Source organism: Aquarana catesbeiana, linkage group LG07 (genome assembly GCF_042186555.1).
Source record: "Aquarana catesbeiana isolate 2022-GZ linkage group LG07, ASM4218655v1, whole genome shotgun sequence".
NCBI classification, from domain to species: Eukaryota; Metazoa; Chordata; class Amphibia; order Anura; family Ranidae; genus Aquarana; species Aquarana catesbeiana.
The window spans coordinates 272244171-272271393 of NC_133330.1; the positions used below are offsets into that span (position 1 = coordinate 272244171).

Genomic DNA, 27223 nt, shown 5'->3' on the forward strand with positions numbered 1-27223 from the left:
TTTTTCATTTTTGGATGACATGGTTAGAACCCCTGTCAGGTTTTTATTGCTTTCTGCGTCCCCCACTAGGAAGAGTCACTATCTCTCTTTGTCCTGGTGACCATTGTCACTGGGACTGAAAGTGAGGGAAAGACCAACATTTTTAGTCATCAGAACAGGAAAAGAAGATCATTCAATGAGGATATTTGTTCCAGTGGTAATAGGGTGTTTCCCTCATTTTTCCTTCCTGCTGTGTCTGCAGGACAGGAAGTGAAGGGAAGTCTCCACAATGCCACATGGATGGCAAAAAAAAAGTATAATAGGGGTTTTAACTATTCCCTACCCTCTCTACCATTCCCTACCCTATCTAAAAAAAAGTTTTAGCTTTTGATATATTTTAAGTTCCTTAATTTTTCTATAATATAAAATGAGCAGAGGCCTGAGCAGCTAGAGTGTAATTCCATCAATGGCTGTAATAGATGACCATAGTTAAATTAAGTGCAGAGGTCTAATTGACTAACATAAACTGGGGGTATGGCTCAGTCTACTTGCATCCACATAAAAATGAAATTTAAACCCTTTAAAGAGTGAATGATCCAATCTGCCTTCTAAACTCTTTTTTTTTGTTTTTTTTGCTGAAATAAAATTTTCTGTGTAAGTTCTTTACACCTCAATGTCCATGTTTTTTGTTATACAGAGGAAGTGATGCTAGCAGAAGAAAATAAGAATTCTGGCACCTCAGCTTTAGAAGGTAAGATGGTTCATTGTTTTGTAGGTTGCTTAGTCATCCTGCCCCATAAAACATTTAACATTTCTGTACATAATGTTCAATTGCATATATGTTTCTGGAGAGAACAGGCTGACCAGTTCCTTGTGTCCTGTATTTGTAGTTCTCAGAAGAGCAACGATTAAGAGGAGTAGAACAGAAGCTATGAACCGGGAGTCAAATGAGGACCACTGTGTTGATATATCCTCGGTTGGTGAGTTGCCCCTCACTTTTAATGTAAAGATATTTTCCAAGAAACATTTTGTAGTTGCTTTTTCCCATTTGACCTTTCTGTGTAGTTCCGAGAATAGAATAGGGTCTATTTTTGTGTTACCTGGTGGCTCCAGTTTTAATTTACTTTTTGTGGGTGTTGAGTCAATACATTTTGTATGTAAAAAAAATAACAATAGGGTCTACAATGGAAAAATCTGGTATTATGGTGGATCCATGTAACCAATCCCTATAGGAACACTTGAAAAATGTTTTTATTGAATCTTTAACATTGTGATCAGTATTGTAACAACATACCTTAAAGGAGTTCTATGGTCACAGCATACACTTTCATTTTATAACATCAGCATTGTAATAGCAATAAAAACAAAATATATATATATTTTTTTAACCACTTGCCGATCGTGTCACGCAGATATACTGCCGCACAATGGCACTCCTGGGCGACATCCTATACGGGTACCTCCTGCCTGTTTTCGGCCACCAGAGGGCACGTGTGCGCGTGCTGCACGGCGGGGGACTCGATGCGCGTGGCCAGTAGGCACAATAGCTGCCAGCCATGTGCGATCGCGTGAACGAGCGCCAGCACTGGATTTGTGTGTGTAAACACACAAATCCCTGTGCTGTCAGAGGAGAATAGCCATATAGTTTCTTCCTTCTAAGTAGGAAAAGCGATATGGCTCCTTGCCTAGTCACTCCCATCCCCACACATTTAGAACATGCTGAGGGAACACACATTTAACCCCTTGATCACCCCCTAGTGTTAACCCCTTCCCTGCCAGTGACATTTACAGAGTAATCAGTGCATTTTTATAGTACTAATCACTGTATAAATGACAATGGCCCCAAAAACGTGTCAAAAGTCTCTGAACTGTATGTCGTAATGTTGCAGTACCGCTAAAAATCGCAGTTCACCGTCATTACTAATAAAAATAAATAAATAGTAATAATGCCATAAAAATGCCATAAATCTTTCCCATAGTTTGCAAACACTATAACTTTTGCGCAAACCAATCAATATACGCTTATTGCGATTTTTTTTTACCAAAAATATGTGGAAGAATATATATTGGCCTCAACTGATGAAGAAATTTGTTTTTTAAAAAACCTTTTGGGGATATTTATTATAGAAAAAAGTAAAAAATATTGTTTTTTTTTTTCAAAATTGTCGTTTTTTTTTTTTTGTTTATAGCACAAACAATAAAAATCTATTTGTAGGGGAAAAAAAGGATGCAAATTTTGTTTGGGTACAGCGTCGAATGTCCGCGCAATTGTCAGTTAAAGCGACGCAGTGCCAAATTTTAAAAAGTGCTCCGGTCAGAAGGGGGGTAAAATCTTCTGGGGCTGAAGCAATTCATCAAACAGTTTTTTTTTTTTTTTTTAAGCTTTTGCAATTTCCAACAGCTAAGTACACAAAAGAAAACAAGAGTACAGTCTGTTCCAGTTCACAAGCCAAGAAGAACTACAACCATCAGCAATGTACAATGACATTATAATACAGGTTATAACTACAGTGAGAACTGTAAGTGATACACCCTGATAGGCCAAAAAGAAAGGTGGCCTAGTGGACAACAAAAGCTCAATACATGGTATGCACAGTAGAGCAGTAACACCATCAATGGGACAGGCTGGAAAGATTAGAGGTGGATGGAGCCAATTCTGAGGACAGCCAAGGGGACCACATTTTTTGAATTTTTTTTCAGGCAACCCCTATGTTGATAGGAACATTTTTTCCCTTTCTAAGATGGCACTTACTGTATTACACCATTGCAAAAAAAGTTGTAGGGTTAGGTGACAGCCATATTTGTGCAATTAACTTTCAAGCAGGAAACAATAAGCGGATTAGTAGTAATCTCTAAAAAAAAATATTTTTGACAATCCAATATAATATTACTTGAAAAATCTCCTTCATAATGTGATTGCTGCCTGTCTGCTGGCCAGCCCTTTCTACAACTTCCTGGATTCCCTGCATACTTTGCAACTTCTCTTCTGCTGTTTACTTTCAATCTCTAAGGACTAAATATCCCATGGTACTTTGCTGCCTGCCTGCAAGCAGTGATTCCTGTATTGACTTCACCTCCTGAAACTCCTCTTCTCAGCACCTCTCTAGCTTAGAAGGCAGGTTCTGTAAAGTCTGTGAAGTGCCTGTCAACAAGACATAGAGAATATATGTCAAAGAATTCAAGCAAGCAAATGTGTGGGGATCCTCACAAAGTACGTTTACAAACTTCAAGATCATTCGGATTAATAGGAGTAGGCAATAGAAATAACTGAAATACAATGTAGAAATTATGTTTTTACATTTTTACCATAGATAAGTTTAATTCTAACAATTTAGGATAATGAAGTTAACAAAGCTCTTTTTGTCCTTTGCAGGCACTCCCCTTGCCAGAGATAGTATCAAGAGCAACAAAATGGATGGTGCATCTTATTTTCGCCACAAAGAACGACTATTGCGTATTTCTGTACGGCACCTGATCAAATCCCAGGTCTTTTATTGGCTGGTCTTGGGAGTAGTAGCATTAAACACAGGCTGCGTGGCCATTGTCCATCATAACCAGTTTCAATGGCTCTCAAATGTCCTGTGTAAGTATGCTCTCAAACTAGAGCCAAATCCATTTTCTCCTCATATCCTGCCCACAAGAAAAAATAGGAAGTATCCCCAAAATTAGCTGAAATTTCGACTATGACACTTTTCACTGGAAAAGGTGTTTCCGACGGGCTTTTCCCTCTACTTCTGTTCTTGGGAAATACAGACTTTAACTGTATCTAAGGTTAGAAAAAAGTTTTAGGCAGGGTTCTATTTATCTCAAGAAAGTCCAGATATAAGCTGCACTGCTCACAGTACTCAACCTTTTAATGATGGTTGCTCAAAGTGAATGCTGTGCATGGTGCTGTGCCAGAACCAGATACAATAATGCAAAGTCACTAGCACTCCAATTGATCGCATTTACTGTGTTTATTGTGAAGGCATTGCCAAATAATGCATAAGTAAACAATGTTAGTGTCCTTAGCCACAATTTCACAAGGCAGTCCTCACTAGGAAATTGTGTTACAAAAATCAAATAGGCTGTTCACTTTGCAAGGAATTTTCATGTTTCAGCCCACGTTCACATTGGGCCGTTTTGACATGCAATTTGACATGTAAAATCACAGTCAAATTGCCACCTATTGCCGACAATGGCACTGTTCGAATCGGTGCAACGCCGTCTTTTCGGCGCTGCACTGATTCACAAAAGTAGTTCCTGCACTACTTTTGGCGACTTCGGGGGCAATTTAAATAGACATCTGTGTATGAACCCACACAAATGTCTGTCAAATGTCTCGAAGTCAGACTGAAATCCCGGTTTGAAATTGTGCGAGTTCAGCTGAACTCGCACGATTTCAAACCGGCTCTCAGTGTGAAGGTGGGCTCAAGGAAATTTTCCCTTAGCTTGTTGGATCTAGAGTAGAAGGAAAGTGGTACTAACAGAACTAAGCCAATAGAGTTAATTTACTAATAATTAGAGAGTGATTGGTTTGTAAAATACTGTATATGTTCCCTTAGCTTCCTGTGTAAGATAAATCTGCGTCCTCTTCAATAATGCAGTCATACATGTGCACAATTTCTGTCTTGTCCTTTTCCATTGCCTTGAACATTTCTCCTTCCCCATTTCAGTCTCAGTCCCTTTTCACTATTTTCAAGAATACCATAACAAGGACTCTCTTGATGGACTATTTGTTATTATGCATACCAAGTGACAGCACCACTATCCCCCTTGTTATTGCCTTGAACATGAATGGGTATCAAAATGAACATAGTCATTCTTGTTTTTACTTTTTAATTTACCTGGAATATGATTGGTTTTTCAAAGTGAGCATAGCCAATCTTGTTTTTTTTTTTTTTACTTTGCATTAAACATGATTGGATTTTCAATTAAAAATGAGCATAACCAGTATCGCATTTTTCTTTTTACTTTGCCTTACATTTAATATGACATTTAAAATAAACATAGCTATCTTGCTTTTTCTTTTTACTGTGCCTTGAACGTGAATCGTTATTCAAAATGAACATAGCCAATGTTTTTTTTTATACTTTTTACTTTGCCTGGAACTTGACTGGGTATTCAAAGTGAACATAACCTTTTTTTGTTTGCTAAGTGAACATTGTCCACTCTTTTAGGAAATGAACCGCAATCTGTTTAGTGAGCAGTTTGTATTATGTTTATTTATGGCAATAAAGTTCCTTCATGTGTAAACCAAGTGTTTCAGAGATTATACTTCTTTAATTGTACCTATGTCTCTGTCATATGTCCAGTGATGCAAAAGAATAATAATAAGAGGCAACACTTGTATATGTGCATTGACGCTGAATTACTGTTCTCTAGCTGTGTTTAATGAAATGCATATTTTCTTTGCTGTTTTTCAGACTATGCAGAATTTTTGTTTCTTGGGTTATTTTTGGTGGAGATGTCTTTCAAAATGTATGGCATGGGTCCAAGACTCTACTTTCACTCCTCCTTCAACTGTTTCGACTGTGGGGTGAGAAAGGATATGGTCTTCTGAATTCTTCAGTGCCTGATTGATGATACAAAGTGAAAGAAAGCTATAGACATATGGACAAATATATAATATGAATATGTTTAGCATCTTAAAAGTGAGATAACATTTATATCCTTTGCTATAGGCAACACAACTGTTGGTCCTTTCCTGGATGCAATCATCTTATTGTAAATAATCACAGTTGTGTATTAAAACTTTAAAAAATGACCATTATGTATGCAGGTTGTGTCAGGCTGATTGAAAACAATAGATATATAAATGTGACCTTGAATATATATTCTATATTTTCTGATATACTATACACATAGTTAAATGTTTAAGCAAAAAATCTATACAGGAAATACAATCATCCAAATATGAAAAAGCAAAAAAAGGAAAGAAAAATGTTGTCAACAATTTATTTTAGAATTTGAACAGAGATAATTCCCCTAGTGGACTTTAAAGGCACATATAAAAGGATATGTAGGAGAGTATATTTAAGTAAACAACAATTTATTAATTACAAAGAATTCTCATAAAGACATCAAACAAATAATAGATAAAAAAGGAATGCAGTTCCACATATTTTTTATAGCTATTGATACCAATACGCTTGCACCCGACGTGTTTCGGAGTTGTTTTAGCCTCCTTCTTCAGGGGTGGTTATAAGCTTTTAATAGAAGTTTATTGGTATAAATAAATGTTGGCTGCGCATTCCAAAGAGATTTTTAAAAACAACGATATTGACACATACTGCCCATCAAGTGCGTCCTCCAATCATGGTGTATAAAGCTTTGTTTGGTATATCCAAAGTATTCATATGGCCTAATCTTGTGGCAGCAGCTCACACCGACAGCATCCTGCTTTGGGCCATATGAATACTTATAAACTTCTATTAAAAGCTTATAACCACCCCTGAAGAAGGAGGCTAAAACAACTCCGAAACGCGTCGGGTGCAAGCGTATTGGTATCAATAGCTATAAAAAATATGTGGAACTGCATTCCTTTTTTATCTATGTTATTTGTTTGATGTCTTTATGAGAATTCTTTGTAATTAATAAATTGTTGTTTACTTAAATATACTCTCCTACATATCCTTTTATATAGCCTTTAAAGTCCACTAGGGGAATTATCTCTGTTCAAATTCTTAAATTTAGGATGTGGCACAATCTGCAGATAATTAGCCGACCAAACCCCTGTCTACAATTTATTTTAGGTAAATATTACAATAATAGCTTAATATGTACAGTATGTATTGAAATACACTTTATTGTCATTACCTCTCTCAATTTTTTTCTGTCTGTGTCTCATTGGGGAGATTTGACTTTACTTCCTGTCCTGGCGACACAACTGGAAATGAGAAAAACATCACTAAAGTTAAAATATATCCCCTCTAATGCCCTGTACGCACGGTCAGATTTTCTGATGGAAAATGTTCGATGGGAGCTTGTTGTTGGAAATTCAGACCGTGTGTAGGCTCCATTGGAATTTCCATCACACAAAATTTGAGAGCTGGTTCTCAAATTTTCCGACAACAAAATCCGTTGTCGTAAATTCTGATCGTGTGTACACAATTCCGACACACAAAGTTCCACGCATGCTCGGAATCAAGCAGAAGAGCCGCACTGGCTATTAAACTATATAAACTATAAAAGTCCGTCGAAAGTCTGTCGGACGGGCTGTCGGAGGGGCTGTCGGACTTTTGTAGCTGAAAAGTCCGACCGTGTGTACGCGGCATAACACTTTTCCAATCTATCCAAAACAAAAAAGTTTGTTTTTGGATAGAAAAAGGTTTTTACTATGGTTTTCAGCAATTTAATAAATACAATAATTTAACTAGCTAGGTAGAAGGAATAGAAGGTGTAGAGTATATGTTACAATCTTCATAGAGGTTTGCATTGTGTGACAATGAATAAACGCTTCCATCATTGACCTCAAGTTCATAAATTACAATAGCAGTTCCATCTTGATGGTGCTACAGTTAAAGCTAAAGACATTTTAGACATTTGTGCTCTTTCAACCTCATGGTGACAGTTTGGGAAGGCATTTTCTGTTCCAACATAACCGTGCCCTTTTGCACAGAGCCAGGTCTATAAAGACAAGGTTTGACAAGTTTGGAGTGGAGAAGCTTGAGTGTCCTTTACAGAGCCCTGACATTAACCATAGTGAACACTAAATAAAACTGAAGTGTCCATAAATCAATATAATGTATAGTGTTGCAAAGTGGAAAAAAGTAAGGAGGAACTAGGAGGAAACCACATGAACTCATACTAGTAGTAGATATGACAATAAGACCAATGCATTAGAGCCTCAGTTATTAGCTACTAAACATTATTAAAGTTGTTCTAAAGCCTAAAAGTTTTTATTGCATTCTATGAATTAATGTAAAAAACCTTCTGTGTAACAGAACCCCCCCTTCTACTTACCTGATCCAGAGATGTACACAAGAGCCGAGGCTCCCCTGGCTCTGTCCCTCCTCTCTAGGCAGACTGATAACAGCAAGAGCCATTGGCTTCCACTGTTGTCAATCAAATGCTGTGATGAGGGAGCAGGGGGCGCTGCCGAGCTGCCTGGTCTTTGTCAATATACACAGGCAGGGCGGCTCAGGAGCAAGTCTGCACAAGTGCCCCCATAGGAAGTGGCTTCCTATGGGGGCACTCCCCGAAGAGGAGGAGTGCTGGTGGGGGATCCAAAAGAAGAGGATCTGGGCTGCTCGGTGCTAACCCATTGCACAGAGCAGATAGATATAACATTTTTTTTTTAAAGAACCTTTAATATCATTTTAATCTGAAATCATATTAATAATGTTAAGTTATGGGAATATTTTTACATGTCTTGTTATTGTTTATTAGGTCTCATGCACAAGGGGTGTTTGTTTAACTCTCCTAGAAGCCTTCCTCCTGGCAGCAGCATTTTTGCGGAAAATTACTGATGCAAATAAAAGTGTCTAATGCTTTTACAAGCGTTTAGGCGCATTTACAGCGCTCGAAGGCTTGGGCATTTATTCATTTCATTGGCCAGTGTAAAGAGAAAATGTAAAGAGAAAATTAATTAATGCTTATGCGCTAAATGCGCCTAGCGGTAATTCACGTTTAGACGTGTTTACACTCGTTTACAAACATCAAGCATTTTTTTCTGCCCAAGCTCTTGGACGCACTGGCAGTGTTTTTTTTTTTTTCTGCCACTAAACTATCCTGCCACTAAATGCTTCTAAAAGCCTATGTGTGCAGGAGCACATAGACTAACATGCAGGGGACTTTAGAGCTAGGGGAAAAAAAACGCCAGTAATATTAAAGCCACAATGGAACTTGGTGGTCTGAATCAACCCTCAACTACACTGTCTTTGTTACTTCAACAGCAAGTTCCCGCCACCATAATTCCCGGCTGCTTCTACTCAGAGTTTTGGGTGTTCTATCCACCTTTTGCTGTTGCATTATCCATAATATAAAATAAATAAAAGTTGTTCAGAAGGTGGGAACTTGTCATAATGGCCACAGCTGTTGTGAAGAACCAGGAACTCAAACATGGAGGTTAAACCAACAAGAGAAGAAAGAAAATGTCAGGTGGTTCAACTCTCCAGCATCTACCAGAAATATAAATTTTAGTTTTGCATAGACTGACCTTTTAAAAAATTGCATCCAGATATATGTCAGTTTGGGCCACTTTTTATTTTCACTATAATGATGGGACTATTTACTGGGAGTATTAAAAAGTATGTACAAGTTTTTACTGTTTAATTTCAGAGATTTAAAAGCTAATTTTTCTTATTCAGGTGACAATCGGAAGTATATTTGAAGTCCTCTGGGCCATATTTAGACCAGGGACATCTTTTGGAATTAGTGTCCTTAGAGCATTGCGTCTTCTAAGAATCTTTAAAGTAACAAAGTAAGAGCAAGTGATATCATCCTTTATAAAACATGCATTTGCATTTGCATTTCCACCTGTTATGTATAGTGTCTTTGTGTATTATTGCAATCTGTGTTTATGTAACCAGTCCATGCTATCTATGTTTTTCAGATACTGGGCCTCATTGAGGAACTTAGTAGTATCCTTGATGAACTCTATGAAGTCAATCATAAGTTTGCTCTTCCTTCTTTTTCTCTTTGTCGTTGTGTTTGCTCTACTAGGAATGCAGCTCTATGGTGGCAGGTACATCAGTGTTTACATCATTAAATATATTGTTGTACATAATATGTAAGTCTTATAATGTATTTTATAAGGGAAAGAATGCGACTCAATTTATTTTTTGCTGTTTGTGTCCCAGGACGTTAGAGGAAATCTTCCAATGTAAAGAGAAATTACCTCTTATGCCGTGTACACACGGACGGACTGGCCCGACGGACCAAATCCGGCGGACAATCCGAACGTGTGTGGGCTCCATCGGTCCTGCAGCTGACTTTTTCAGGCAAAAATCTGACTTTAGATTTGGAACATGTTTCAAATTTGTCCAACGGACTCGAGTCCAGTCGAAAAATCCGCTCGTCTGTATGCTAGTCCGACGGACGAAAACCCATGCTAGGGCAGCTATTGGCTACCAGCTATCAACTTCCTTGTTTTAGTCCGTTCATACATCGTCACGTACAAATCCGTCGGACTTTGGTGTGATCGTGTGTAGGCAAGTCCGTTTGTTCAAAAGTCTGTCGGAAGTCCATCAAAACTCCGTCAAAAGTCCATTGGAATGTCTGCCAGACCAGTCTGGTCGAAAAGTCCGCCCGTGTGTACGCGGCATTAGACAGTTGTATCCAGAAGGAGGGTGTGCCCATACCATCAAAAACTGAGAAAGAAAGCTTTGCCTAGAGGTACAATTTGAGATGCAGCCTGTGCCCGGTCTGCACTGGGCTGTGCTCGGGGCACATTGAACTTCCTTTGGTTGAGCACAGTACAAAGCATCTGAATGTGTCCTTTTGGGATACTTTGCACTATCACGGGTAGAACAGCCCATTGTACCTAGACTCAGATAATCTCATTACATGCTGTCTACGCAAGCCTTTAAACTGACGTTAGAATGTGTGTGTTTTTATATGGCTGTGGCAAATGGATAAGAGTGCTGGTAAATGATAAACTGATAAAAAAAATAATAATTTAATAAAATCGCTAAGGCATTTTATTAAATAAAAAAATAATAAATACTACCTAGCCCAGAGAGAGAGTTAACACTTTATCACTATTAAGTATCACAACAGCAAGACCAGTCATAACATTATGAACCTTATCTCATTCCCCATATCCTGGTGATTGACAGAAGCTGAAATGTACTGAAATGACTGTAGTATCGATCTTGTCCATTTCAGCAAGTGTTGGGATATAGTAAACAATGCCTACTGCCACTATGGGAATGATAAAGCCCCCTAATCTATCGAGACATGAGAAGAAACAGCTTATACACTCTCGAGGAAGAAAAGCCATGATGAATATAGATAGGAAAGTGTTTAACAGAACAACAATAAGCTTAATTGTACATAGTCGGAGAGTTAGAAAATTACACCAGCCGCATAGTTTGACTTGGATATTCCGCCTGCATTTATGATGACAAGACAAAATGATGTACAGTATACATTTCCAAAAATATATTTTCTAACTTATAAAATCAGGAGGAAAAAATATATAACTTTCCAGGCTTCCAATAGGAATCTACAAGCCTGAATAAAACTTGATATTACCTAGGTGGTTAAAAGCACATCTGTACTTGTTAGGGTATATTACATTATCTTGACCAGCTTTTTTTCATTTGATGAAGAGTACATCTAAAATAATCATGGGTCAAGCCAGCGCTTAGAAGAGTGGTACTTATCCGCTGAGTGAGGTTACTACTGATCTGCTGAGTGGAGGTACTACTGAGCTGGGGTTCTACTGGGCCCCTTTAAAACAAATAGAAGATCAACACATACACAGAACATTTACCAAGCTTCAAAAAAGCTTCAAAAAAGCATCATTGAAGCATCACTGAAGCATCAAAAACACATAAAGCATGTTGAAAAATCGGGAATTTTATGTGTGTTGAAGTGAAAGCAAGTGTAAATGAGCCCTAAGTTTATTCATCTTATTTTACATATTTTTGCCATCCATTTTCATTTTTTAGCCACAGTATTGCTTTAAATGTAGGTCAGCAGCAACTGTCTCCTTAAGTGCTACACTTTAATGGAATGAATGCAGGATGAACGTGAGAATTTACTAAACTCCCCCATCCACGATAAGCAGTGTGGAAGAAGGTACCTCCAATGCCAACTCTTGTATTCTGACAACTGCTGCTCCTGCTACTGTCTATCTGATTGGCTGCAGTCACTGTTTAGCTTAGAATTTTCTGGCCAGCTCCTTTAATTTTTGGATCAGGGGCCACCCACAGCTTGAATTTGGAGTGACTCAGCAGCAATTGGGGAAAATTTGAGCCATATATAGCAAGCATTAGTGTCAGCAGGTGAGTAATTATACAATTGGTAAACTAGAAGGGATTAAACCACTGTTTTTGTAGAAAGCTTCCTTGAATTGATCATTTAGCTGTGGATTCTCCCATATGACTTGACAGTAGGAATTATTAGCTTACAAAGAATATTGTGTAGTGTTAGTATTGGCGGCTGATGATAATGATCGTTTACTTTAGGGTAGAGGCATTGTTTGACTGTAGACTGCAAACACTGAGGAAAACCGCAATCTGGATATTAAAAAAGCAAGCAAAATAATTGACAGCCAGGATAGAACCTTTAGTACCTCTAGTACCTCTCTAGAGATATAACTTGCGAAGATAATTATAGACATTGGCCTTATGAAGTGCGCAATATTGTTGGTACATTTTCTGGCAACTTTTCCTGTACCTGTATTTATATAGTATATTCTAAAGAAAATTAAATTTGGAAAGAAAGGAAAAAAACATTTGTATGAGGAAGTATGTGTGTGTTGGGGGAGAGAGATCATTTATGGTGTAGTTTAGGAGTCCAGTATTGGTTTAGGATGATAAGTGAAGATTGTATGTACTTTATTGAGGTTGCTGGAAACCAAAAGGTTTCCGCAACCTGGAATTGAGTGTGTGGAGAATAAGTCTGTCTCCACACAGACCTTAGATAGGTTTTACTTGATGCTGTATGGTTTTCAAGAACCTTTGGGCAGTCAGGGCTGGTATGGTGTAAGCAAGAGAAAAAATCCTGGAAAAACTATGAGAAGAAACTGACCAACGTACTATATCAAACAGCACATTTCATGGTATCCAATCCACTAGTTCTTCAGGCAAGCTATTTCAAGAATCTATCAATAAAAACTACATACTGTATATACATAGGAAATGGTCACACAAGGTAGGTTGGATTACATACAGATTGGAATTACAAGCTAGACCATTTTCAGTTCAGATTTGGCTGTATATTCTGTTTGAAGGTGTGATCAACTTACTTCACTGACCCTGAGACCTTAGGCTCTCACAAGACATAGCTAGATAGATTTCCTGGATTCTGAAAACTTTTTTTGTTATATTTTACAGATTTAATTTTAATGATGGCACGCCTTCTGCAAATTTTGATACCTTTCCTGCAGCAATCATGACAGTTTTTCAGGTAAGTCTTGCCTAATGCAGATTATTCAACCAATACTCAAACACACTCTCAGATTTTGTAAATAGGGTCTCATGCTTGCAAAGACTGGAATGAGGTACTTAAATGAGAAGTGTTTGATAGGAGATTAAGTGTCATGGCACTGCTGGATAATGAAACAATCAATCATTTTGCTAAGGTCAACAAGAGCAGTTACTTCAGATACTTGACAACATCCATAACACTGTACCAAGGAGCTTATATGTGTAAAATTGCTCATAGCAACCAGTCATATTACATATTTAAGAAACCAAGTAAAATAGGATGGGGTTTTTGAGGTGTGATTTGAATCCACAGAGATATATAAAAACAATACATTTTATGTTTACAAAGTTTTAAATTCGTACATATATAAACACAATACATATATATTAGAAGTTTTGACCATGTGTTATACTGTAAATGAGTCCAAACACACTTAGTATCTTCTACATGTTTTGCCAAGGCTGGCTTCTTCAGAAAGTGTTTAAGTGCGAACAACATAACTAGTTGGAAAAAAACATAATTAATAAATGGTACAGACACAGTGTTGATTCATATAACACACCAAATTTACATCACATACCATAGGTTCCAGAGTTAGACCTAGGTGGAGTTATGGTGGAAAGGAGAAGGAAATGTTCCCAAGAAGCAGGGGGCATAGCCCTGCACCGGGGGCCCAAAGGTGGATCCCCCAGTTCCCCCACTCACAACACCTCTCTTACTCTCTAAAAGAAAATTTGTGATATATGTGCCCGGGAAGATGGTAACACCTCTGATTGGGTGCAGTTGGAAAGAATCCACTCTGAAAGTCAATAATTGAATCTGTGTATTCTTTAATAGAGCAGAAAGGGGAGTCAAAGATCTGTGGCTTCTTTCTCCAATCATATTACATGTTGAGTTAGTCTGGTTGTTACAGCTGGAAGCTGATTGACTGATATGGACAAAAAGATATTTTAATTGTTGCAAATCTTTTGATGAGATGTAGTTCTAACCTGGTATGTACAATATCCTAGTTGTTTTATTAAATGTATTTTAGATCCTAACAGGAGAGGATTGGAACGAGGTAATGTACAATGGAATCCGCTCACAGGGTGGAGTTCGTTCAGGAATGTGGTCTTCCATTTATTTCATCATTCTTACCCTGTTTGGCAACTGTATCCTTACAATTAATGTTATGTGATATTATGTTTACACTTACATTTTTTTGAGTATCTGCTCATTAGCAAAGTTTTACTATTACTAAGGAGCAGCTAAAGTTTATCATTGGAACGATCCAAATAGTGCACTAGCATTGTGTTTAGTATATGAAATCTCACTTTCATTGATGTCTTCATTACAGTACAACTATTATTGAGTTCTGTAGCACTACTAGCTTTCATAAACCCATGCAAAAGGGAAGTCATGCAGGGGTTAAGCAATATTATGATATCATGCACACATTTATGCAACACTAGGAATGAGAAACTTGCCCAAAATAGCTTGCATACTCAAAGATAAAGTGGTAGGTGTGGGGAAATTGGCAGCAGTAATTGTAATATAGAATACAATTTAGGAAAGGAAGAAGACTGATTGAAGCACAACTCCAGTGCCTTCCTTTGAAGCCTTCTCCACCCCACCTAGACCATACTTTCCCTGCCACCTGTTTGTTTTTTTAATATTCTGTATACATACATTTATTTTTCCAAGGGTCTTTGGTTTGACATTGCAGGTCCTCTTCATCTTCCTTTGACAATGGTCGATCCTGAATGCTGCACAGAACGTCATTTTCCTATGAGTTTGGGGAAACTTGATGACACATTCCTATTGGTGATTTCTATGACACCCTGGGCTCACAGTAAGTGGGTTAAAGATGTTGGGCATCATTTAACCCGGAAATGGGCAGACACTGGATAACATAGAAGTGTATCTGGGGATGACAGCGTAGGTTCTTGGTGTTGACTGCTAAGGCATATAGCACTGTAACATTGGACAGGGAGAGAGACCTTAATCACATATAGGATTTTGCACAGAGTTACGTTCCTCTCACCCGGCCGGTAGTAAGAGTGTTCCATAAATAAGGAGCATAAGAGTCCTAGTCATGGCGCTCTAAAGATATGAACAAAAGCCTTACACAGAACAGAAGACAGAACTTTGCATGTGGAGCAAAGGGTGTTGGATGTATAATTTGGGGGATGTAGGTCAATGAGCGTGGTTGGGGAATAGGTGAAAGCTTGGTTCTTATTCTTATTGGTATTAAAAAGAGAATTCTTCCATCAATAATCAAACAGTTCTATGTGCAGCTGTGGTGTAGTGTGCAAGAAAAACCAGACCACTACCAAAAAGACAGAATGAGGGAACTTTTTTATGCTTTTTTCATTGTGAGTAATAGTGGTCAGGCTTTCATTCAGAGACTTATCTATGCACTGTTCAAATATCTCACATTTACTTCCATGACCACATTTTCTAAGATAATTGTTTTCTACTTTCAGGAAAAAAATGAAAACATTAAGCAGTGATATAAAATATAGCCATTATAGATACATGAGTGTTTTACTGAATATAGAAGTGTACAGGCATACTGTAAGGTTTGTTGATCTGCTTTAATATATATGCCCCTATTTACTTAAGGTAGCCAACTTATACTCTTTTTAAAGCTAGGATTGCGCTTTCCTATACAAGGGGCTTTTCTTTTGCTTAACTCCTTCATCAGATGGTGACAAAGCAGTGTAGGGCAAGTTTACTGTCATTCAGACTTTAGAGGGCGGGACTATGCCCAGTGGACATAACCAATGCTCCGTTTTTGGATTTAGGAACAGTGTCCGATTGTTGGTGCCAGTGGAAGGAAGTATATCCCATTGTTGTTGTTCAGTGGGAGGAATAGTGCCCTATTGATGGTGTCAGTGGCAGGAATTTCCCCCCTATTGTTGGTGTTCATGACAGAAATAATGCCTCAATGGCCAAATAAAGGTAAAGGGCTGTATCCGGCTCCTGGGCCTCAGTTTGGAGACTTCTGATCTAGCCAATCAAAGTGGATTTTCGCAGAGAGCAGCTGTGATTGGAATCCAACATCTCTGTGGCCAAAATTTTTGTGTCAGCAACATGCGGATGACAGAAGATCTGTCAGCATAGTCATTGAGGGTTTTGAAAGGTCATTTGATCCTGAAGTGAGATTTCACTTATTCGTGGAGCCTGATGTGCTTAGACACATGCAGTCTTCTTTTATCTTTTTGGTGTTCTCATGGTGACATCTCTGTCATAGTTTCTGTCTTGGTTTCCATCTGCCTTAGATCCTTTGATCTTGTTGCCCACCTTACAGTGTTTTTACCACTTGTGTTAAATAGCATACTATAAATTCAATAGACAAAATACAGCAAGAAGACGTGGGCCTTCCTCATAATGACTTGGCAGGTTTTCAAGCCTAGGAATATAAAAGGAACATTCCTGTGCTAAAAAAAAATAAAAAATAATATCTCTTTAAAGTACCCTACCTTGGCACTTTGCACAAAACGTATCATTCAAATATCCTAATGACAGCAACTGACTGAACAGGTGGATCACAAATCAATCTGCATATCTTTAATTTGTGCTAAGCTTTACCTGGGACTACAGATGTACAATTGTAGCGAACCTACAGTATATATTTTAAGATTTTTGTAAGTGTTGGGAGCACAGTTTGCAGTAATCGCGCAATGTTTAGGCAGGCAACCTTGCACGTGGTAATATGCTTTCACAATTCTTGGAAGTGTTCGTTATCACTTGCATAAATTTTCCTACATAAGAAAAGTTCTGCACTTGTAGAAGTATCATTTTCTTTGCAATAGAGAAATAAAGAAATCATTTCTTGCTCAGCACTGAGCTCAATATTACCCAAACAAGGTGGCAGTTGAAATAATATTGCAGACTCAGAGGCAAGTGCTATGTTTCTCATTTAATGAGATCTGCTCACCAGTATAGTCAGACTTTTAAAGGTGTACATGGGTAACTGTACAGTGTTTGGGTCATGGCAGTAGTTACAATGAAACTCCCACGGTGTCTTAGTGTATATTAAAGCCTATGAACATTGCCCCCCATAGTGTCCATCAGTGTCTGACTTTTCTCAGACATAGAGCAAAGCATGTTATTAGGAATCTTTTGTGTTCAGAAATAAAACAGTTGGATGCTGGTGTGTACTGACTGAGGGCACTATACTTGGGGACCTTTACAAGCCCTACAGTATTATATGGAAGATAGATCCATTTTGCCTCCTGCCCTGACTGGACTGATAGCAGCCAAATAAATGAACATGAATGAGCAACAACAGAGGATTTCTGGAAACATTTGCCCTGGAAGCCAACACAGCCAGCTGACCCTTTTATGGTAGTGGCAGTTCCCTCTGGGCTTAAAGTAATTGCACAACCGATAGTGTACAGCCATACCATAGTGATTGATAGCCATGTTGAAGGTGGATGTTCTATAGCACACAATCTGAGCAAGGACAGTAAGATGTTTTACCTGCTTTCATAGGGATAGATTTTGTCTGATGCCACACTTAAATCAGCACCCCGCCAAAGTCTACTTACTAGTTTAGTTACTTAATTGATGAATGGATGTTGCATACACGCTGTGAAAAAAACGGCTTTTTTAGCAGAAATTTAATAAAAATGCTTGCAACAGCATTCCAACATAGATATTAGGTGCTTAAAAGCTTGTTAACAGATTGATTTTAACTACACGGTATCCCCAAGCAATGTACAGATTTGTTGTATGGCTTGTATTTATGGTTGGTGTATTCTCTTTGTTTTGATATTATAGTCAACTACAGAATTCCTTTTTGTTGATTTGGTTAACAGCAAAGATGCATAAATCATTAATTTTGAATCATTTTTATCCCCACTAATTATCGCTGAAAATAAATAATTTAAAAGCACATTTTCCACACTGTTCAAAATGTGTGCTATCAGATAATTGTGTAAAAAAAATACAGAAACAGCAAGAATAATGATAAGTCAACATAGTTGCTCTTGTGCAGAAGTGAAAGGCATAATGCTTAAAAATGCACTACACCCTCATTTACATAATGTGATCTGGGAATATATTGGTTTACTATAAGTTAGATTATAGTTATAACAATTCTTTTTGCCACATTTTCATTAGTTATTATTTGCATTTTTTTACTGTAATACTCATTCTTGAATTTTTTTTTTCCTTGCATTCGTCTGCTACATACAAGGACAGTGGGCTGTGCAGATAGGATCCTAGTGGCCAAAGGCATGTGTGTCCACTGGAGTCCTCCAAAGAACAGAGCACATATTTAGAAGAAGTGGCAAGTGGAGGAATCAATAGGGAGCGAAAAGAAATTTCATATCCATCTGATAAAACCTTTCCTCAAAAACCAATCAACAGAATAATGTCTGTTACAGCTATGAACATGAGATCACCACCCAATACAGCCAAAATCTACCTGGTCAAGTGACTATCTTCTAATTTCTGGTCAAGTGTAACCCCTAAAATAACTCTTCCAAATGTCACACTGTAGTTTTATTCCATAAAAAAAAAAAAAAAAAAAAAAAGCAGAGCAACTTGCACAGCTGCAGAAAAAAATGCAACCTTTGGAACCACATTTGAGCCAATCATGTTCAATCCTCAATATCAGAATTTAGAATTCACAATGCTGAGGGCACATAGGTGATACCTATGATATCAGTTGCGGACACTACAATGGTATGATTAGAACTTGGACCTCCATGATAACCAATTTAAAGGGGGGTAAAGCCCAAAGAGCAATGGGGCTGATTTAAAGTGGTTGTAAAGGCTGAAGGTTTTTTACCTTCATGCGATCTATGCATGAAGGAAAAAAACCTACTGTGTGCTGCTCCCCACACAGCCCCCCTAATACTCACCTGAGCACCCTCCTGATCCAGCAATGTTTACAGGAGCCTCAGCTGTCCCAAGTCTCTCTCTTGGTTGTCTGAGACATAATCACAGCCAGTGAGCCAATGAGGAGAGAGCGGGGGGTGAGGCAGAGTTGTCTTATAGGGCCCATAGAGCGGGGCTCGGAAGCGAGCATACATCAGTGCCCCCCTAGCAAGCAGCTTGCCATTGGGGGCACTAGTCAAGGGGGAGGAGCCAGGAGCACTGGCGGGGGACCCACAAAGAAGAGGATCGTGCCTGCTCTGTGCAAAATCATTGCACAGAGAGGGTAAGTATAACATGTTTGTTATTTTTTTTTTTTAACTATGCCTTTAATATCACTTAAACAAATTAGTAGAGGGGTTCACTGTGCAAAGGGCAAAGCTTAGTAAATAAGGTGAAGCCAATTATATTTAATTATATGTAAAAGAAAAACAAATAATGCAAATTACTGGATGCTTACCTTAATCACTAAGCTGAGTGCACATTTTCTACTAAATAAACCCCATAGCTTGCATAAGGGGTAAAAAATATATGCGGGCTGAATCCCAATCCCGAGAAGAGAAGAACAGGATACATTTGAATATTGCACTCAACAGGGTAAAGTGAGGACAGAGATTAATTTACTAGAGTTAATAGGACACACATAAAAAAAATAAATAAATAAACACAAAAATCAATAAAGCAATGTGCATACAGTAAATTCAGCTGATCTGTGATAACATTTGGAATAAATTACATTTTTAATCATAGAAATTACCATAAAATGCAGAGCAGTGAAAATACTGAATATATATATATATATATATATATATATATATATATATATATATATATATATATATATATATATATATATATATTATATATATATATAGGCATTTATATATAGGCATTTATAGTTAAGGGCCTGGTAGCCCACGTTTATTAAAGGGAAAAACAAAACAGGAATCCCACGCAGGGGTCCAAGCTTCAATTAAATACACAAAATCCAAATGAAAATGCTAGCCCACCTGGCTACTCTTCAGCAGTACTGCTGCTATAGGTACAGGCCCCTCAAACAAGCTGCTTGGATGCTCACAGTCTTAGGCTCCTTGGCCGCACACAGCTTCAAGAGCTTCAACGCACACAGCTTCTGGCTCCTTGGATGCACACAGCTTTGAAGCCCTTCAACGCACATAGCTTCTGGCTCCCTGGACGCGCACAACTTCTGGCTCCTTGGACGCACACAGCTTTGAAGCCCTTCAACGCACACAGCTTCTGGCTCCCTGGACGCACACAGCTTTGGGCTCCTTGGATGCACCCAACTTCAAGCCCTTCAATGCACACAGCATCTATTCTCACACAGAGACACTTACTAGCAGCCACTGCTCCAACTTCACCTTCCTCCTCTCTCTGCTCTCACCAGCCCCTCGTTATATGGGCTGTGTGCACCTGGGCACACACCCTGCTGGCTGTCCACAAGACCCGGACACAGGGTTGGAGATCCCATCCCACCCAAGACTCTGAAGGATCTCTAAATTACAGAGCCCCATAGGGAACTAGCAAAACCTGGAGAAAACTGCCAGAGCAGTTTTCTCTGTTGCCAACTTATGCTCTGTAGCTCTGCACTCAGCCAATATGCAGACTCTGTGTCCACTTTAACCCCATTTTCATAGGGACAGAGCCTTGCTCTGCCACTATATATATATATATATATATATATATATATATATACACTCGGTGGATATAAATAGTCTACACACCCCTGTTAAAATGTCAGGTTTCTATGTTGTAAAAAAATGAGACAAAGATAAATAATTTCAGAACTTTTTCTACCTTTTAATGTGACCTATAAACTGTACAACTCAATTGAAAAACAAACGGAAATCTTTTGAGGGGGGGAGCAAAAATAAAATAATAATAATATTGTGGTTGCAACACCCTCTTATAACTGGGGATTTAACTGTTTCAGAATTAAGCAATCACATTCAAACTAATGTTAAATAGGAGTCAGTACTCACCTGCCATCATTTAAAATGCCTCTGGTTAACCCCAAATAAGGTTCAGCTGTTCTAGTAAGTCTTTCCTGACATTTTCTTAGTCGCATCCTACAGCAAGAGCCATGTTCCGCAGAGAGCTTCCAAAGCATCAGAGGGATCTCATTGTTCAAAGGTATCAGTCAGGAGAAGGGTACAAAAGAATTTCCAAGGCATTAGATATACCATGGAACACAGTGAATACAGTCATCATCAAGTGGAGAAAATATGGCACAACAGTGACCTTACCAAGAAGTGGACGTCCCTCCAAAATTGATGAAAAGACAAGAAGAAAACTGGTCAGGGAGGCTGCCAAGAGGCCTACAGAAACATTAAAGGAGCTGCAGTAATATCTGACAAGTACTGGCTGTGTGGTACATGTGACAACAATCTCCCGTATTCTTCATAGGTCTGGGCTATGGAGTAGAGTGGCAAGACGGAAGCCATTTCTTACGAAGAAAACATCCAAGCCTGGCTAAATTTTGCAAAAACATCTGAAGTCTCCCAAAAGCATGTGGGAAATGTGTTATGGTCTGATGAAACCAAGGTTGAACTTTTGGGTCATAATTCCAAAAGATATGCTTGGCGCAAAAACAACACTGCACATCACCAAAAGAACACCATACCTACAGTGAAGCATGGTGGTGGCAGCATCATGCTTTGGGGCTGTTTTTCTTCAGCTGGAATGGGTTTTAGTCAAGGCAGAGGGAATTATGAACAGTTCCAAATACCAGTCAATATTGGCACAAAACCTTCAGGCTTCTGCTAGAAAGCTGAACATGAAAAGGAACTTCATCTTTCAGTATGACAATGACCCAAAGCATACATCCAAACCAACAAAGGAATGACTTCACCAGAAGAAGATTAAAGTTTTGGAATGGCCCAGCCAGAGCCCAGAACCGAATACCATTGAAAATCTGAGGCGTGATCTAAAGAGGGCTGTGCACAGGGGATGCGCTCACAATCTGACAGAGTTTTTGCAAAGAAGAGTGGGCAAATATTGCCAAATCAAGATGTGCCATGCTGATAGACTCATACCCAAAAAGACTGAGTGCTGTAATAAAATCAAAAGGTGCTTCAACAAAGTATTAGTTTAAGGGTGTGCACACTTATGCAACCATATAATTTTATTTTTTTTATTTTTACTCCCCTTCACCTAAAAGATTTCAGTTTGTTGTTCAACTGAGTTGTATAGTTTATAGGTAACATTAAAGGTGGAAAAAAGTTCTGAAATGATTTATATACACACTGTATATACACTATATATATATATATATATATATATATATATATATATATATATATATATAACAGTAAAACCTTGGATTAAGAGTAACTTGGTTTGTGAGCGTTTTGCAAGACAAGCAACATTTCAACATTTTTTAATAAATTTTGACTTGATATACAAGTAGCGTCATGTCACAACTGAGTATAAAAAAGAAGAGAGGCACCTCTAAGTGTAGCAATATAATTACATTTAATGAAGGTACAACATTTAGCAACATATTGCTACACTTATGCCCTGTACACACGATCGGACATTGATCGGACATTCCGACAACAAAATCCATCTGATTTTTTCCGACGGATTTTGGGCCAAACTTGTCTTGCATACACACGGTCGCACAAAGTTGTCGGAAAATCCGATAGTTCTGAACGCGGTGACGTAAAACACGTACGTCAGGACTATTAACGGGGCAATAGCTTTCATTTCTTAATTTATTGTGAGCATGCGTTTCACTTTGTGTGTCGGATTTGTGTACACACGATCGGAATTTAAACGATCGGATTTTGTTGTCTGAAAATTTTATATCCTGCTCTCAAACTTTGTGTGTCGGAAATTCCGACGGAAAAAGTCAGATGGAGCCCACACGCGATCGGAATTTCCGACAACACAATCCGATCGCACTTTTTCCATTGGAAAATCCGACCGTGTGTACAGGGCATTAGAGGCGCCTCTCTTCTCTTTTATACTCTGTAGCTCCTGCTGAATTTTTGCTTCTAATCCCCTTGTGGAGGCTTCCATTTGTGGATGGACATTTTATAGTTACACAACCTATCACATGGCTATAATCTTTTTATATGGACTATAAACTGAAGGACTTATGAATAAATGGTCGTGGAACGAATCATTTGAGTTTCCATTATTTCTTATGGAGAAATTTGCTATGATATACAAGTGATTTGGATTATAAGCATATTTCTGGAACAAATTATGTTTGCAATCCAGGGTTTTACTGTATCTACAAAACAGATTGTTAGGTGTGCTGCAAGGCCTGTTCCAAAAGAAATACAGTGGTTGTCACTGCTGACTGACTAAAACTGCTGGGTGCTTGGCTGTCTCTGGCATTGATGCTTTTTTAGTTTCAGTTTTAGTTTAGTTGGAACAACCATGTAGCTGGTGAAGTCAAAGAAAAGTCAGCTCTCCTTATTCACACACTTGTTCCAGGTGAGTGACACAGAAAGTATTGTATGCCTTGGGTTATCATGAAAGCCAGGACACCTGCATGTTCAGAGGGAGAGCTCAGTAATGGCAGCCTGCATATTTCTCTTTGTTGAGGCTTTACTTAATACTGAATCCGGATGTCACGGAATCTATACAAATTCTGATAGCGGATGTGCTTGTAGAAGATCATGATAACGCCCTGAATGTTCAGCATGACAATATGGTATATAAGTAAGACCTTGTGTATCCCACAAATTCTGAGCTTTAGAGATGCAATGAAGCACATCAATAAATACATTGCTTTCAGCTTGTAGACAGGTGGCAACTGTATCATTTGTATAAGATTGCTTTAAAGGTTTGTTGCCCAGCGATGTAAGGGTTAACAAGCTGTGATGCGTCTGCTGTTTGGCCTGTGGAGCTTCCCAGGGCAAGGCTATTTAACCCCATTCCTGCCCGCGCTATAGAGAAAGACGGCTACAGAGCGGGCTTACAATGCCGTGAGGGGATCCACGGACGTCCTCCCGTGCTCGCGCTGCCCACGTACCTCTTGCATGACACTGGCGTCATGCTCTGTGCATGTCCTTGGGACTCGGCTGATCACAAATAGGGTTAAAGGACTAATCACAGTGGCCCTTTACCAGGTGATCAGCTGTCAGCCAATGTCAGCTGATTGCACGATGTAAACAGAAGCCATTTATCGTCTTTTTTTTCCCTCAAACTTGAGGAGAAAATAGGAAAGCCAATAAATGGCTTCTCTTAAAGGGACAAAATTGCCAACAGTGCTGCTAATCAGTGCTCACCAGTGCCACCTATCAGTGCCCACCAGTACTGCTAATCAGTGCCCACTTGTGCCACCTATCAATGCCCATCAGTGCTACCAGTCAGTGCCCATCAGTGCCTCATCATCAGTGTCACTTACCAGTGCCTATCAGTGCCACCTATCATTGCCGCCTATCGGTGCCACCTCTCAGTGCCCTTCAGTGCCATCTGTCGGTGCTTATCAGTGCCACCTATCAGTGCAGCCTCATCAGTCCTTCTGATCAGTGCCCACCAGTACCGCACCATTAGTGCCCATCAGAGCAACCTATCAGTGCCCATCAGTGCCACCTATCAGTGCTCATCAGTGCCGCCTCATCAGTGCAGCCTATCAGTGCCCATCAGTGTAGCCTCATCAGTGCACATCAGTAAAGGAGAAAAAGTACTTATTTACAAAATCTTATAACAAACTAAACAAAATAAATCCCCAATGGTGATGAAATACCATCAAAAGAAAGCTCTATTTATGTGAAAAAATTGTGTAGACCGCACAATTGTTATTGAACGTGTGACAGTGCTGAAAGCTGAAAACTGGCCTGGGCAGGAAGGGGGTTAAAGTGCCCGGTATTGAAGTTGTTAAAGTAGAACCAAACTGAAAACTTTTTTTTTTCAAATTTTGGATAGAATAAGGGAGTTGGTTTATTTTTGCCATCTGTGTCCCATTGGGGAGATTTCCCTTCACTTCCTGTCCCATAGCTAAAACAGGAAGTATGAGAACATCACTTCAAACTAAAGGAATCTCTGGTTGCCACCAGAACAAGTGTCCCAATGGGAAGATTTCCTATCATCACTGTTCTGAGGACAACCCAAAATTTGTGATTTTCTTTTACTTTCACTTTCAATGATAATGTTAAACAGGACAAAAAGAGAGGGTGAATCTCCATAACTGGGGCACAGACATCAATAAAAACTTACAGATGTTTTAATCCCTCTCCACTCTGTCCAAAATGGAAAAAAAAAAGTTTTGCCTTTAGTTTTAAGGTTACCAATCATTAGATAGGGTAGCTGCATTTGTTTTCTCTTAGGCTTTTTTCCCCTTTGTTGGTCTGGCCAGTAACACACCTCCTGTATTAGAGTGCCCCCACACTGGATAAAGGAGCACAGGGGGCACCTTTGGATAGTAGCAATTTCAGTCTGGGGGGGAGGGGAGTGTTAGGTGGACTAGCAGATTTAAATACACTAACAAACTGAAGCCAAACTCCAGCTAATACTTTATAATCTGTTACAGCAAACAGTTTTTTGTTTTGTTTTTTTTTTTTTGGATAAAGCATTTACATAAATAAATAAAAGCTGGTCATTTTAACCACTTCCCGCCCAGCCTATAACAGACTGATGGCCGAAAAGTGGTTCTGTTATCCTGACTGGGCGTCGTATGACGTCCAGCAGGATACCATGCCGGCACGCGCCCGTAGGGGCGATCTCGAGTGCGGCGTGTCAGAGGCTTCTTACCACGTGATCAGCTGTGACCAATCACAGCTGATCATCGCGAGAACCAGGAAGGTTCTCGCGGCTCTCCCTATCAGAGGGGGGGTCTGTGCTGATAATCAGCACACTGATTATCAGCACAGCCCCCATCAAATGTACCCATAAGCTGCCAATCGGTGCCCAGTTAGTACCCCATCATAACCCCCTGCCAGTGCCCAATAAAGTGCCAATCAGTGTCCATCACAGTGCAAATCAGTGCCCAGCATTAACTCCTGCCAGTACCTGCCCAATCAGTGCTGCCCATCAGTGCCATCTATTAGTGTCCATCAATGCCACCTGTCAGTGCCAATCATTGTCACCGGTCAGTGCCCATCAATGCCGCCTGTCAGTGCCCATCAGTGCGCCTGTCAGTGCCCATTAATGCTGCCTGTCAGTGCCCATCAGTGCCACCTGGCAGTGCCCATCAGTGTCGCCTGTCAGTGCCCAGCAGTGCTGCATATCAGTGCCACATATCGGTGCCCATGAGTGCTGCATATCAGTGCCGCCTATCAGTGCCCATCAATTCTACACATCAGTGCCTCCTCATCAGTGCCACCTTATCAGTGCCAACTCATCGGTGCTGCTGCATCAGTGCCCATCAGTGCCGACTCATCAGTGCCCGTCAGTGAAGGAGAAAACAAAATTTTATAACAGAAATGAAGAAAAACTTTTTTTTTTCAAAAATGTCGGTCTTTTTTAGTTTGTTTAGCAACAAATAAAAAACGCAGAGGTGATCAAATACCACCAAACGAAAGCTCTATTTGTGGAAAGAAAATGATAAAAATTTAGTTTGGGTACAGTGTTGCATGACCGCGCAATTGTCATTCAAAGTGCGACAGTGCTGAAAGCTCAAAATTGTCCTGGGCAGGAAGGGGCGAAAGTGCCTGGTATTGAAGTGGTTAGGCGCCCCTGTCAGGGGTAAATGGTTTGCCTCATCCCTACATCAAATAGAGATTGGCGCTATGGTTGTTAAATTGGCCCAATAACACCATCATGTTTTATGCAATAAGTGAGCCAGGTGCAAAGGTATTGCTCCGGCATCCAGTAGTAACCACTTGGAAGGTGGAATAGCTCAGGCTCCTGCAGACTTTTCCTCCAGCTATAGATCTAAACAGATCAATGGACCAAAAGTGCGGTGATGTTCCACACTTTTGCTTCATTCAGTGGCAATGCTTGGGTGTGCTATAGCAAGCACCCCCAAAATATCTTTAAGTACCCTTATCCACTGGGCAGCTGCCTGGGTTTACAAACACCAGTACATTCAGAGTGCAGTGCAGAGGAGGTATGCTACTGCAGCTGCTCCTCCTACCTCGCAAAGCAATGTGGCTGTGACTGGAGCACAGTGCTTTTGTCTTTGACCAGTTGGATCAGTGATCCCCCCCAGAAGTCATGGCATCGGAAATTATATGTGGGCTCATCTTTACATTCCTGTTCTCAATCGGCTTGTCTTCTTGTGGGTTACCCCAAACCCCCTCTTTTTACCCCCCCCATTCTCTCTCCCTTCTCTCTCCCCCCATCCCGTTTTTGCTCTCCCCCAGCTCTCTTTCTAATTATC

The 27223-nt window shown here is 39.4% G+C and overlaps 1 protein-coding gene across 9 annotated transcripts in view; it reads left to right on the forward strand.

The window, feature by feature from the left end:
• CACNA1E (calcium voltage-gated channel subunit alpha1 E) overlaps nt 1-27223 on the forward strand; it is a 1300209-nt gene that overhangs the window by 1115642 nt on the left and 157344 nt on the right. For all 9 annotated transcript variants that reach the window (XM_073593343.1, XM_073593351.1, XM_073593342.1 and 6 more), the window contains 8 exons: nt 677-730; nt 870-959; nt 3353-3562; nt 5385-5497; nt 9270-9382; nt 9515-9646; nt 12966-13038; nt 14093-14210. In XM_073593343.1, the coding sequence (XP_073449444.1) occupies nt 677-730; nt 870-959; nt 3353-3562; nt 5385-5497; nt 9270-9382; nt 9515-9646; nt 12966-13038; nt 14093-14210 (903 nt within the window). The remainder of the gene's footprint in view (nt 1-676; nt 731-869; nt 960-3352; nt 3563-5384; nt 5498-9269; nt 9383-9514; nt 9647-12965; nt 13039-14092; nt 14211-27223) is intronic.